At 35.6% G+C, this 14397-nt stretch overlaps 2 protein-coding genes across 2 annotated transcripts in view; one reads left to right on the top strand and one right to left on the bottom strand.

Annotated features, from left to right (window-relative positions):
• Positions 1-14169, top strand: part of LOC118735913 (protein obstructor-E) — a 36940-nt gene extending 22771 nt beyond the window's left edge. Inside the window, exons 5-6 of the mRNA XM_036465941.1 lie at positions 13367-13763; positions 13879-14169. Of these exons, the coding sequence (XP_036321834.1) occupies positions 13367-13763; positions 13879-14029 (548 nt within the window). The 3' untranslated portion in view covers positions 14030-14169. The remainder of the gene's footprint in view (positions 1-13366; positions 13764-13878) is intronic.
• Positions 5216-6838, bottom strand: LOC118735912 (angiopoietin-4-like). The gene is made up of 4 exons (XM_036465940.1): positions 6588-6838; positions 6442-6498; positions 5802-6362; positions 5216-5747 (listed from the first exon to the last, which is right to left on the bottom strand). Exons 1-4 carry the CDS (start codon positions 6779-6781, stop codon positions 5597-5599), a joined length of 963 nt encoding a protein of 320 aa, XP_036321833.1. The 5' UTR covers positions 6782-6838; the 3' UTR covers positions 5216-5596.
• Positions 14170-14397: the final 228 nt, after the last annotated feature.

Below are 14397 nucleotides of genomic sequence, written 5' to 3'. Positions count from 1 at the left end.
CCGTTAAAAAAATTTTAAAGTCAGTAAATAAAATGTGAAAACATGACTTAGCTTTCGTAAGACAGACTTTTCCGCGCAATGTTTTTGTATGTTCAAATGATGAGTATATGTGTTTAAGTAGTACTTGAAAACATTGTCCAATTAGCTTGGTTTTGAGGAGAGATTCATAAGGCAGTTAGTCCAGAATACCTTTAACCCAACCAAACCAAATTAGAATTTGACCACTTGTGAGGTAACCTTTCCTTTCCTTTAAAAAAAGTGTTATAGTAATCGGTTAACGTGGTCCAAAGTTATGCGGAAGTCGGTTAAAAACAAATACACCAGCAAGCTTTTAGCGTCAAATGATTTCAGGGTAAAATTGTCAAAGCCCCCAAAAAACTTAAAGGAAATAATAAAATCATCAAAACGATTTCAGTCCTCACCATAAAGCTAATTGAGCATAAAGTTTGCATTTGAAGAGTAGGGGTGCCGCGAAATTTTTTTTAGCACGACAAGGCTGCCGGGGTGAAAAAAGTTTGGGAACCCTTGCTTTAGGGGATAACGGACTCCGGTTTCGAAAAGAGCATCGAAAATTACTATAGGAAGTTTGAGTTTGAGTTCCAATAAAAATTGTAAAATTGGAATTTTTGTTTCGCAATTCATCGTCATATAATCAATGTAATTTTTTTCATTTGGTTGCACACTAGTTTTATTACTCTAGATTGTTTCGTTTTGGCAAGAAGAACATTACCTTAAACTTTTAAAATAAAATAAAAAAACGTTAAATTTCAAAATTACAAAATAGCTGCGACAGATATTCTACATGCTGCTATTTTTTAAATTGGGTGGCACACTTTTGAAACTGCACAGATATGCTGTATTTGATGCCGAATTTCATTGCCTCTAATATGAACATTCCATTTGAAAACTTCCAAAAGGTTTAAAAAAAAAAAATCCTTAAAATTTTTTCAAGCGACAATGAAAAAATAGTAATTTCGGCACTTTTTCGCCTAAATAAATATTTTAAGGCTAAAACTTTTGAAATACTTGATTTATTTTTTATTGTACTTTTTTTCTGGAACTCCACTGATTGCAATAAGTGCAATAAGAATGCTTTAGCGTTTGTTTTTTTCTTTGACGAGAGAAGAGAGTGACACTAAAAAAACAACTCGTGAAATTAGCCCAACAACTCTTGTCACGCTGAACCTACACACAGAAAGGCCCTATCTTATATTTTTGTTTGTTTACAGAGTAGTTGTAAAACTAAAGTTCTTCAGTAGCGATTTTCTTCATTGCACTCTCATTTAATAAACATAGCAACTAATATTTGGATATAACTAGTAGCTAATTTTAAATTCGACTCAGACTTTAGGAAGTAATCTTCCGTTTTTGTTTTTCCCGAGCTGAATTTCAAAATAAAATCAGTTAGAGGTCTGTCAAGGAGTGTTAAAAAAAAAACGCGATTTATTGAGATCCTGCAAAATCAATGCAGGCCAAGCATATCGATGAGCCATAGAACAATAACAAAATGTAAATAAAATAAATACATTTGTCATCCATTTGACAGCTGCAGCAATTTCAGTGATTTTAAATGACACAAAAGCCCGAATTTGTATCTCTCGTAGAGATAAGTGAAACACACACAGCTTTTCTATACATAGAAACCCATTTCAGAGTCGCTCGATATGTTTTTTTTTTATAATTCATGTTTTTCTGTATGCTTTCTTCCCTATGTGTTTTCATTAAAATTCAAGTAGCGTAAAACGCGTAAATTTTAGTATGCCACGCATAGTATAAATGGGGAACACCAGAATATTTTGACACACTTCTTAACGGTATTGCTTAGTGGATTTGTGGTTGAGTTTAAGTATTTGGTTGCCAATGGCTGCGTGGATTTTTTTTTTTTTTTATAGGTGCAGGACGTAAACAAAAATATGTAGATATTTACGTGAAATAAAGTTGTCATAAAATATTGCATCTAAAATTCTAAACACCACGCGTTTCATTAAGTGCTAGCCATGCTTTGTAAATTCTAATATTTGAACGTCGTCTCTCTCCACCCTTTGAGTGAATGTTTGAGCCAACGTTATTTCGACGTGGTTGGTTGTCTGTTGACGCTAAGACACATTTTGGGTTAGATATGAAGTTTTTTTTTTAAACAAAGCCCGAATTTTTGGTAATGAAATTCTTTCGAAGGACAACTTAAATTATTGACCTTCTTCTTCTTGTTCGACTCTACAACCGTTCGCCAATTTTGTGCCGTGACAATAAAACTTCGACAATTTCCTCTCTCCTACGCGAATTTGGGCCAGTTTTACATCATGTGTGCGGACAAGTTTTTCTGCACTTGATCCTTGCATTGCGCTCATGGGCACCCTTTCGAACGATATTTTCACACAGGAGTCTCCTCATCCATGCGTACAATATTTTCACACGCTTAAGTATGCCCACGCAAACAGAGCCATAAATCTAGCGTATAATAGTTCTCAGGCTTCCGAAATTCTTTCAAAATTCGTTCCATTTCCGATCAACCACCGTATTTGCCTGAAACGAATCTATTATGCAACAATCTTCTATGTATGAACATATTTCTATGTCGATTGAAGCCATACACGCAAAGTTCGTTTTATCTAAGAGATCTAAATCGAAGGCGACAATATAATTTTTTATTGTGAAAATCAAACAATTTCCGGTATTTTTTATAACATAATATATTTTAAAACATACGACTACATATCAAAAGCTTACTTAATCCAATTCATGCTTTATGGATAGTAGATGCGAAAAACAACGGTTTTGGGGGCGAATGACATTTTTTCGGACCTAGTGGGAGTGTGTTCTCATGCCGAGTACCTGGCAATACTGAGTGCACGTACGGTACGTACAGGTAGATATGATGTTGCCAGTTAAACAGCAGCAACTTCCCATCCAGTCTGATGCTAGTAATTTGCCAAGTCTACACGATGCCAATCATTTGAGCGCTTTAGAGTCCATGCCGGGTCCACACACAAATATCGTTTTGGTCGCCTTACCAATATACACTATCGCTGGGCCTGAGGCCCTCCAAGTCGGTATATGAAAACGAGGCAAATGGATATACTCTGTGGCGGAACAACAAGAACAACCAAAACAAATAAATTTTTCAGTGTTCTAATTTAACATTTTACATAATGACTTCGGTGACACTTCACTCGAATTGTGTTCTTTGTCACTCTATGGGCTCTAAGCCATTCTAGTTCTCCTTTTACAATATAAGATTGCGAATCAGATGCCGCCAAAAGAGTTATATCCAGATGAACCGGAGCTCAAGATGGGGGTAGCAGGGTGTTGGTTTACTCGAAACACTTACATATATAAGTATGTCTTTTTACTTTCGCCTATCTAATCATTTTATCAAATCCCGGTAAATTTTCAAACAGTAGAAGGAACTTTGTTCTTTAAAGACCCGAAAACTGCAGATATTTATTCTTAAACGGCACTAACTAAGCCTAAAAGAGTCCAATTTAGGGGTTATCGCCTTAATCTAACCTAACCTATCGTCCACTATTGCGGCATCTCTGAAATAGTCCACTTTACTCTCGGATATCTACCTAATGCCATGCAGACTTTGTATCGTATTTTTCCAGTATTTCTCTTTTCATTTCATTGCATACAACTAGTCCTCTCGTGAGGTAAACGCGTAATTTCTGTTTGATGAAATCAGCGGTTATACTTTTATGTCCCTATTTACATATATTGTTTTGCCACTTGTTGCTTTAGTTGCATAAACACAAGGTGACGCAAATAGTTTATTTTGCTTATAAATGCAGAGTTGTACACTACCAGAACCTGGAAAAATTGTTCGAACTCACTTTTCCAGACCGTTTGATTTCTCGACTAGAGCTTTTCGGTTAGCCGTCGAGATCGTCTCATCTGACGGCTCCAGACTACTTTCTATGGGGTTACTTAAAGGGGCTGGTCTACGTAAAGCCTTAGTCCCTCCGGATCATCAAGAACAACATATGCCGAGAACTCGACTATCTACGTTTGCCAAACCTAATGCAAAATGTCATAAAAATACCCGAAATCCGTATCAACTCTGATGGCCGCTAAGCATACAAGTTATAATTATTTTTGAAATGACGGCAAAGGAAAATCGGATAATACTTTTTGCGGCACCTTGTAGTTGAGTGATAATAGCTTGCGCTGTGGGAAATTTCTACGCTCATTGCAGCAACAAATTAAATTCAATTACAATTCGCAACAGCAGATATGGCTTACTGCGCAGGCGGTCGATAGCCCACAATGTATTTGCGAGTGGCCTTTACTAACTATAAAAAGCGAGGAGGGTTTGTATGCATGTATGTAGGTAGTTTTTTTTTTTTTTAAATAGTATGTTTTAAACCCATTAAAGCTATAATAACAGCAAAGGGAAAGTGAAAGCAGAATGCATCGAAATCGTGCTTAAGTGCTGCTAACCAAAATTATGATTGGCTTAACGTAAGTTTGAACGCTAAAGTTATTTACGAATTCGCTTAGTCGGCTGCTTGGCTAGTTAGAATTTGTTGGTCGGTGGGTCGCTCGATTGAAAGTGCAGATTGCGCTTATCACCAGTGTGTACTGTGCACATTAGGGTGGTCCGAAAATTCATGCCTGGGGGGTTAAAATGCTAAGCTCTCACCACCTAGGAAACACTTTTTCGTAGAAATGATATATGTAGAATTCTTTCGAATCAATACATATTTTTCGATCGAAAAACTCAGTTTCCCTTTCGGCGACTACCAATAACAATATCCAATTGTTTATTTAACAAATTTTTAATATTAGCTTTTTTTAAAGGACTTTCAAAAACCGAAAAATGCAAGGGGGACCCATAAAAAATCGTTACTATAAAAAATGGTAAAATAAACAATTGGGTATTATTATTGGAAGTCCCCTGAGGAGAAACAGCGTTTTTCCGATAAAAAAAATATTGATTTTCAAAGAATTCTATACCATTTATAGGAAAAAATTGTTTTTTCCCTCATTAAAACTTACATATATGGAAAACTTCAAGGGCGTTGAGGCAGTTTTAAGTAAATATATATTTTTTTTTTAACAAAATTCTTTTTCTATTTAGAAAAATGCTGGGGGTGAGAGCTTAAAATTTTTAACTTTTTTTTTGGACCACCCTAATGCACATACATAGCACATATATCCATGTGGTACTCGGATGCAGTGATAACGAGCTGAATGGCGAAGCAATTCTGCAAAGCTTTAAAATCACTTTAACATTTATTTAATCATGTCTTTGGCTACATATATGTATGTATGTACGTATGTACTAAAAAATAGTAGTGGGCACTTAACCTTTATTGAAGATTATCTTTTAAAGCCCTTCATGTTAATAGCGCTGGTCATTGATATTACAGCGAAATAAATGTTGAAGAGTTGGTATTTAAGGATATACAGAGCTTACATATGTATGCCCATATGCACGCTGTTATTTTCGCCAGATTTAAGTATATAGTAACTTTTCCTTGTATGCTATGTAAGCTGCTCATTTTCGCTCGCTTTCGTTGACACCTATTTTCTAATTGTGAGTGAATAGCCTTTTTAAGGTATTTTTATTAAAACATAATTTTAACGCACACAATTTTCAGCTAATTGAATAACAAAACTTCGGCCTTACTGCCATATGCACATATTCTAGCGAGTAATTTAAGCCCTGCGTGGTACGGTTATCCCATATAATGCCAACCTGATGTGGTATCTCCCACTTAGAAGGTGCATAAATGCCATTTAGTTTACTGAAAGCACACGGAAAACAAATTTAAAATGTCAACATCTAACGATTTGCATACCTCCTATCACAACCCTCCTTCCACCAGCCGCCATCCTTCTCCTTGCCAATGCAATAACCCGTGCGATCCTTCGTTCGAAACTTATAGCCAATCAAATGGGTTAGCTCATCTGCTGCATTGCCGCTAAATCGACCCAACGCTTTCAATTCGTACTGCGACCCCTCATCGCCAATAGCAAAGTGATCGTAGTGCGCTATCTCCTCCATGCTGTCGCTATTCAAGCGCATCACAATTTTCAACTCCTGTGGTGCATCGCTGGTCAGCCAGTAAAGCGTTTCCATGCCCACAAAGAAACTATTGTAGGGATCACCGAAGCCCGTCTTGTAGTTAGCCCAATTTAGGTTGAAGTCCGTTTCTTTGTCTTGCCGCCTATGCACAACGGTCCAAGGGCAGCCACCGGCTACATCGGCTAAACAATAGACTTTGATGGGCGTAAAGCCAGAGATGTGTAAGCTGTAGACCCCGTCGCGATCGCGCGCACCAACTGGCAGTATATCTGCGCAACTTTTGGGAAAGCGTTGCAGGAGGCGTGCCGTAAAGGAGTCACTTAACTCGCGCATGCTGTGCGGAGGTGTGTGGAGAGGAGATTGCTTTATTTTTATTAAATATTTAAAAGACTTATTAATAGAACTTGACTTACGTTTTCTCCATCAGATCGCTTAAATGCTTCAATGTAATGGGCGTTTGCGCTGCATGGCTGTTGAAATTTGTGTAGGAAAAATTCAACTTTTACTTTGAAATTAAAAAAAAGCCAACCGGAAAACGGGACTGCTCTCCACTACACACCTTTTGTAATCTTCCGCGATTGCACTTTTGTTGCACTGCCTTAGCAAATTGCGCATTGTTTCATCCAAAATGATAGTCAAGTAATCAGCATCGTTTGCATTCCTCTTCGATCTATTTGTAGCGCTAATCACATTTACTAATAGCAGCGCGCTAATCAGCAACGCTAATACAAATTGCTTCCTGAAGTGTAACATCTTACAGATTGATGAATTGACTGACTGCAATGGGAGAGCAGATGCTTTGTTTTTATATGCCCAGTGGAGGAGGGCGAGTACAAGTGTTTGCTTATCAGTTTCGCATTTCATTCGCGTTAGTAATACTAATTCAAGTGTTAAATGCTCGGGTTACATATAAATTTAATTTCTTGCTGTTCAGGCGATAACAAAAAAGCTGAGCAGCTAAGTAGAAATTCTGCATCGTTTCGTAAATTTTAGACCGTTTTTGGCTCGGTTTGAATGCCGCTATTTCATCTACAATGACGTCATGTTAGGTTAGGTTAGGTTAGGAGGGCGTATATGAATAGTTCTATAAATAATATTGCCTTGTGAGTGCCCTATGTGAATGAAATGCAAGATGATGCACATTAGGGTGGTCAAAAAAAAAATGCACGTCAAAAAGTAGTGTCGGAATTTTAATGCTCTCACCTACTAAGATTGTTCTATACTAAAAAAAAAAATTGTACCCCTGTTTTTGTTTTTTGAAATAAAAATATATTTAGAGGCCGTCAAGCGACTCAAAGTTTTCCATGTATTTTGTATGGAAAAAAACAAGTTTTCGAAAAAAATGGTATAGAATATAGGTATGGAAAACTTTGCTTCTCTTCAATGGACCGCCAATAATAAAGCATTAAAATACCGACTTTACTTTTTTTTGTACCACCCTAATGCACATTTCTCTTAAAGAAAAACAAAAGCGATCAATGCATTGCCATCCCACAAGAAATTGAGGAGGTCTAAATATTCCATCTCTGCTATCTCTGCCAGCCTGGTGAAGAAACGTGGCCCCAGGAATTTAAGTCGCCTCGATTACAGCCCCGTATATTGATATATAAATCTTTTTTTCACTTTTGAAGATCGTGTGCAATATATTTGTGTAATTATTAGTATCCACATAACTTTCCTTTAAACCACAATAAATTTGTCAAGAAATCACTCTGCAGTTTTCTCTTGCAATAAATTGGCATAATAATAAAAAAAAAAAAAAAATTAACCAGTTTGTATAAAATTTATGAAATTTAATTTAACTAAAATGCTCGATTGCTTTAAATTCAAGCCATAGCTGAATATTGGCAAGAGCACGTTGAAGTGGCAAATAACTAACCGCAAAGTGCAAAGGAAAAGTTGAAAACTACAAAAGCAGCACTGTGCCAACTATACTCTTGTACAGATATATAGATAGCCGCTGCTAAGTACTCAATTAAAATTGCAAGCAACAGCAAGATGAGCAATGACAGGCTGTAAGTGGCCGACTGCTATACACACAGTGCAACCACGCAATCATACACACATACATATGCATATGTTAATGTACCTGAGTATAAATATTTGCACAAACAGATATGTGTGGGCCCTTTGTTTGCACAAAACTTTATTAACCCAGACACGTGTAGGTACAACTCCACCTGAGATGGTTGTAACGATGCACATAGGTGCTTATGTAGTATGCATGTACATATGTACATACCCTGCAGGAAATATATCTAACTATAAGATAATTTGTAGTTGATTAGGAAGGAACTAAAGGTCACTATTATCTGTGTTCATATTTTCTTTAAGGAACGCTAACTATACTTCTATGGCGATGGCCACGAAATAATCAAGGGTGGTTATGTCAACTAACTTGTAACTAACTAGATACTTTTGGACATAACATATCAATAGGAAAAAATTTTTTTTTCTACTTTTTTACTTATTTACTTTATTTTATTGCATTTCATATTTGTTTACATATTCTGCTGTAGGTGGTCGCATATTCGAACTCCGTCAGATAGTAATATAAAACTTTGACTTTCCTTTTATTTCCTCAATTCGAAAAAGTACTTGTGAAGTGCAGGAAGAAAGTGTATTCAAAGTAAAATTTGTATGAAGATATTTAACTAGAAACTCGTTTAAAGAAAACGTTTTCAGCTTTTTGTAGCTAACTAAAAGTAGCTTATTTTATAGAAATCCCGCAAAAAAAGCTAACTACAAGTTGGTTATTTTTTATCAATTGATAATTTTTTCTGCATTTGCATGGAGTCACTTCATATCACTTTGTATGCTACTCGGATATCTTCCATGGAAAATTGTGGTCAGTTGTAGTTTATTTTGTATCGCACATTGACAGGCAGGTATGCACATCCGTACATACATAAGTATTTAGCAATATAGCAGACAGCACACAGCTATGTAAATGGCAACTACAAAAACAATTTTATGTTTGAAACTTTGTGCGGCAGGCCATGATGTGTACAAAAACGACCACTGTGCCACCTTTCGCAGGCGAAAGTTGTTGAAAAATACTTATAATGTTTGTATACGAGTATTATCAGCTTTTAAGAGTGTAGGCTCTTTTTTAATCTTAGCTAAATAAAATTGATTATAAAGAAATGGGTTAAATGCAACTTGCACTATACTTTTAGCTAAATCCTTTTAATAAGTACACATTATAAATTTGAACGTTTGGGTTCATTACCAGCATTTCGGCGACTACTAACATCAAGCGCCTAAGTGCATGCTATGCACTTCTGCAAGTGCAAAAATCTCCTTTATGAAATATATGAAATCTTCACATACATATGCACTTCTCAATTGCCATATAATAAAACTTTCTTAAGTAATAATTTGATGCCGCTTCAAGCGTTTGCGGACTTTGCATGACTTACAATCAGGCAGAGGTGATCATTGATGATTACACTGGCACACAGACAAAAAAAAAAAAAGGTGTGTTCTTTTAACCAGACCCAGCCCTACCGACATGTATCTCGACTCACTGAATCCGAATCTGAGGTCCGTTTTACTCGTTCACCTCCTAAATTTCGAGTTAATTGCGCATTTTTTGCATGTTTTTCTGTTTTTCGTAATTGACGAGTCAAATGAACCTTATATCCGGACAAAAGCGGGTCGAAATACATGTCGGTAGGTGGCTCTGGTTAAATGCACATACCACTTTTTTTGTGTGCCGGTGTTACCATTGGCCAAAGTGCCTACCTACCATTTTTTGATTCAATAAATACTTTTTATGTAAATATATGCAAATATATATATATTCAAACTATTTATATAGAAATATTTTTTAAAAAGGGTTACCACCTGTTCAAAAGGGTTAATTTAATTTAACCAGCAAGTTGAAGTATTTGAATGTGGGTGCCAAACGAGAGAGATTTAAGAAAACTGTATTCCGAACATACTTTTGATGAGGGTTGCCACCTTTTCTGAAATTAAAAATATATTTAAATAACAAGTTAAATGAAATATTTGAAATATGGGTGTCAAACGAGAGAGATATAAGTGAGCTTTATTTGTAAAATATTATTGAATAGGGTTGACAGCTGCTCAAAAAGGTAAAACAAAATTTTAAATTAAATTAAAATCAATTAAATTTTTAAGTTATTAGAAACCGTTTAATATACATAGGGGTCAATGGAAAATGATTTAAGAAGACTTTAGTTGGGTTTAGTTATTTATGAAAAGGGTTGCCATTTAGAAATAAAGAATCAATTTAATTAACAAGCTAAAGTAAACATTTTAGTATGGGTAACAAAGGATAGAGATTTGCTTATTGTTTTAAATGTAAAATTTAGCTCAGTTAGTTGAAATTTTACATCGTGGTATCTTCCATTTTACCCAAAATTTTTTTGAAAGCATTGCAAAAGCTAGTAGTTCCTATAAAGGAAATAGTCATATTGTTGCATTGTACGCATCTCTTTAACACCACATCTATTCAAAAGAATGCTGCACTTAACTATATTCGACTTTGTTGACTGCCTTTGGAGCTTCTTACACTCTGAAACATTTGTTAACAGTTTAGGTTATTTAATGAAAATCGATAGTTTAAGGCCCAAATTTAAGCTGCGGCCCGACTAGCATACATATTCAGCCATATTTTATAGCCATAGCATAAGCTCCTGCACTGAGTTGCATGCCACACATAGTTTATTGTAATTCCAGTCGCTTGTTTTTTGCTTCTTCACTGCAGCATTTTTTATTAGCGCATTATTGTCATTTGCCGCCAATGAAGCTGCAACAATGGGCGCCCAATTTATATGCATTGCAACTGCAACAGCGCTTTTTTTTTTGTTTATGTGTTATTAAACTACTCTCTATGCACTTTGTTGTTTGTTTGTTGTCTTAAACATAGCGGTTATTGTTGTTCAGTTAGTAGCATGCTGCTCTCCATTGCCTAAAAGTTGCTGACATGTGACCGCAGCGTATTGTTGTTTCTACGCCTTTTTGGGCTGATGCAGTTGGCTGGTCATTCACTTGTAGCACACACGACCGTACGTGTATACCTACAGTGACTCAAACAAATAATGACGTGCTAATATTTTTTTTTTTAATATTCGTAATGTTTTTCGGGTAAATTTTTTTGGTCTTTTCCTATAAAAATATTAGCCAAGCCTTAAGCAAAACCATATTAATCACAGTTTCAAACTTTATAAAAAGTTTAAGAAAACTCAACAAATTTTCATCAAAATTTTCACTTTCAAACGCAAAAACAGTCTCCAAAAAAAAAATCTCAAAAATCAACGGGATTTTTTAGCGCGTTGAAACTTGCACTTCTACTACTAAAATTGTATGGGCTATAAAACTGCATACCCAAAATTGTTCTAAAGATGCACATTAAAAAGTTGAAATTTTTATGAAAATTTTTAGAATTTTTTTAAATTTTTTATAAAGTTTTAAATTGTGATTTATATGGTTTTGCTTGAAGCTTAGACAATATTTTTATGGAAAAATAACGAAAAAATAAAACCTCAAACAAATTACGAATATTTAATAAAAATCAACACGTGGTCGTTTGTTTGAGTCACTGTGCATATGCAAATTATTGTGCAAATTTATGTATGTATGTACATAAGTTTGTTCTGCCCGTCGAGTACCTAAATTGCATTTCGCTGTTATGTAGCTTTGTGCGCCTGTAAATATACTATGCTTTGCTGTTCTCTGCTATTTTTTTTGCTGGAATTGGTTGCATCATTGAAGCATAAAGTTCAGAAACTCTCTAAAGGCACTTAATTGTGTTGTTTCTTTTATCCGAATGCTTTTGTTTGTTTTAAATTTAGAACATTGTCTAAACAAAAAACCAAAAAAAAAAAAGAAATATTTGTGGCAACAACAACGCAGCTTTGAATGCCTTTACGGTTTTGAGTTCTTAGTTTTACACTTGCTTTTTGAAAGTTTTGCCTTCAAAGAAGAGTGTCTGAGTAGCACTGATTGGCTATTTTGCCACTTTTGAAGCGCTTAGAATTTTAATTTCAATTCAAATTCAACATGGCCTTCAGCGTTTATACATAGGCTCAGATTCAAGTTGAGGTGACTACCTTAACCAATTATGTTTGCTTAGAATTGGGTTTTTTGCGAATCCAGACAACCGCTCCAACAAAATCTTGCTTAATTCGTTGAGATGCTCCACTCTTTCAGAGAACCCAAAGTGAATAGCCCTAAGTGTGGAAAAAAAAATGCAAATAAGAGATCTCTTAACTTTAAGTTTTAATAACAGAACTTTGAGATGCCCACATAAGTATCCTCTACTTAAGTATATACATATCGCACACCTAGATCTAGTGAGCTAACTAAAAATTAAGATCCGGATATATGTATATACATATATATATCACTGCTTCTGGTTCGTACAGATTCAACGTAATTTATATAAAAACAGGCATAATCGTAGTTTTTTTTAGTTAGTGTATATGAGCAAATCTCACGAGTTGTTTAATTTTTCGACAAAACCGTGTTTGTTGGTCGAAAATGGTGGCACACTTACCTTAAACAGTGCAATAACTTCAGTTTTGCATAAAGAACAAGATTTCATTGCGAATTTGTATTTAAATGGAAGCTTAATAAAGATAAACAAAACAAGTTAAAATAACAACTGGTGTGTTCATATGTACATATACCTGTAGTTGAGTCTGTAACGTCTGTAACGCCCCGTAGCACCGTACACAGTCGGCTAACACGTTTACTCGCAAAAGAAAATTTTCAATGCTTAATGTCAACATTTGGAAGTATCTTAAACTTTTAAAATTAAAATGTCGTTATATCAAAAATTACCAAATAGCGCTGCCATTTTTTTTTTTTTTAATTTGGTGGCACACTTTTGAAAATTCACAGGTATGCTGTATTTAGTGCCAACTTTCATTGCCTCTTATATGAACATTCCATCTGAAAACTTCCCAAAGTTATAAAAAAAAAAATAATTTCGAGTTATAATAAAAAAATTAGTAACTTCGGTACTTATTCACCTAAATAAATGTTTTAAGTCTTAAAGTGTTTAAATCCATTGATTGAAATAAATGCAAGAAAAATGCTTCAGCGTTTTTTTTCTGGCGAGAAAAAACAACTCGTGGGATTTGCTCATATAATAATGAAGGAAAAAATATATATGCATTAATTGTCCTATGAATTGATTTATGCAAGAAAAATTGCCCAATTTGTTTTTCTTAGTTGATCGCTGTTTACATCTTGGTGTGCGATATGTAGTATTTGTGTTTATATATGTATAAATTCATGTGTAATTAAAACAAATTCGTCATCCTTTAAAAAAGTCTCTTTAACACTATTGACAATTACACACAGAAACACCGCAGCCCTCCCAGCATTGCCCGCGCAAGAACGGCTATTTCGGTCACGAGGAGGATGGTGTCTGCGATAAATTCTACTACTGCGTCGATGGACAATTCAATATGATTACCTGCCCAGCGGGTTTGGTATTCAATCCCAAAACAGGCATCTGCACTTGGCCCGATGAAGTGGGCATTAAGGGTTGCAAGTCGCAGGACATATTTGAATTCAAGTGCCCCAAAGTGAATGAGTCGGTGGCGGTTACACATCCTCGTTACGCCGATCCCGATGAATGTCAATTCTTCTATGTCTGTGTGAATGGCGACGTACCGCGCCGCAACGGTTGCAAGTTGGGCCAGGTGTTTGACGATGATAAGAAACACTGCGACTGGGCGCGTAATGTGCCCGAGTGGTAAGTCGACCGAGCGAAGGTGAGGAAAAAGCTAAGTAGTAAATACAGCTTTTTCCACAATATTTTATAGTGGATTTTTAATTAAATGGTTACTAATATCATTTTCATCCCACAGCGCCGATTGGTATCAGGGTCGCTTGACCGACGCTGAATTGGAGGAGTTGGAAAATCCTAAGCCCAAGGTAAAGAAGGCACAACGCACGCGTGGTCCATCACGACGAAAGCCTGCCAAGGCGCCTGTAGAGGAGGAAATCGTGGAGGAGTAGTGCTAACTGAGAGCAGGAAGATTCAACAGCTGCGCGCTGCTTAGGTTTAAGTTTTATTTTTTTGTTTTTGTTTTGCAGTTGATCGAAATTCTCAAATAAAAGCACACGACAAAATGTTGCTAATAAAATGAAACGCGCTATTTGCTGGTTGATCACTCATTCGCAAGAAATCGTTAAAAATAAATGGGTATGAAGAACGCGTTCTAGCGCCTATATTTATAGATTATGTATGTTTGTACATCAGACTGCATCACCAAAAAAAGTTGCGGGTTTTCTGGCGGGATTACATAATGTATTATATTTGAAGACCTCCACCAAAGTTTCTCGGAAAAATATTAATATTAACGTGAGCTGGACCGATTTGAAAA

This window comes from Rhagoletis pomonella, unplaced genomic scaffold, assembly GCF_013731165.1.
Source record: "Rhagoletis pomonella isolate Grant_MI unplaced genomic scaffold, Rhpom_1.0 Rhpom_scaffold_00003, whole genome shotgun sequence".
Lineage (NCBI taxonomy): Eukaryota > Metazoa > Arthropoda > Insecta > Diptera > Tephritidae > Rhagoletis > Rhagoletis pomonella.
Note: the sequence above shows the minus strand (reverse complement) of the source record. Positions and strands in the feature narration are given on the sequence as shown.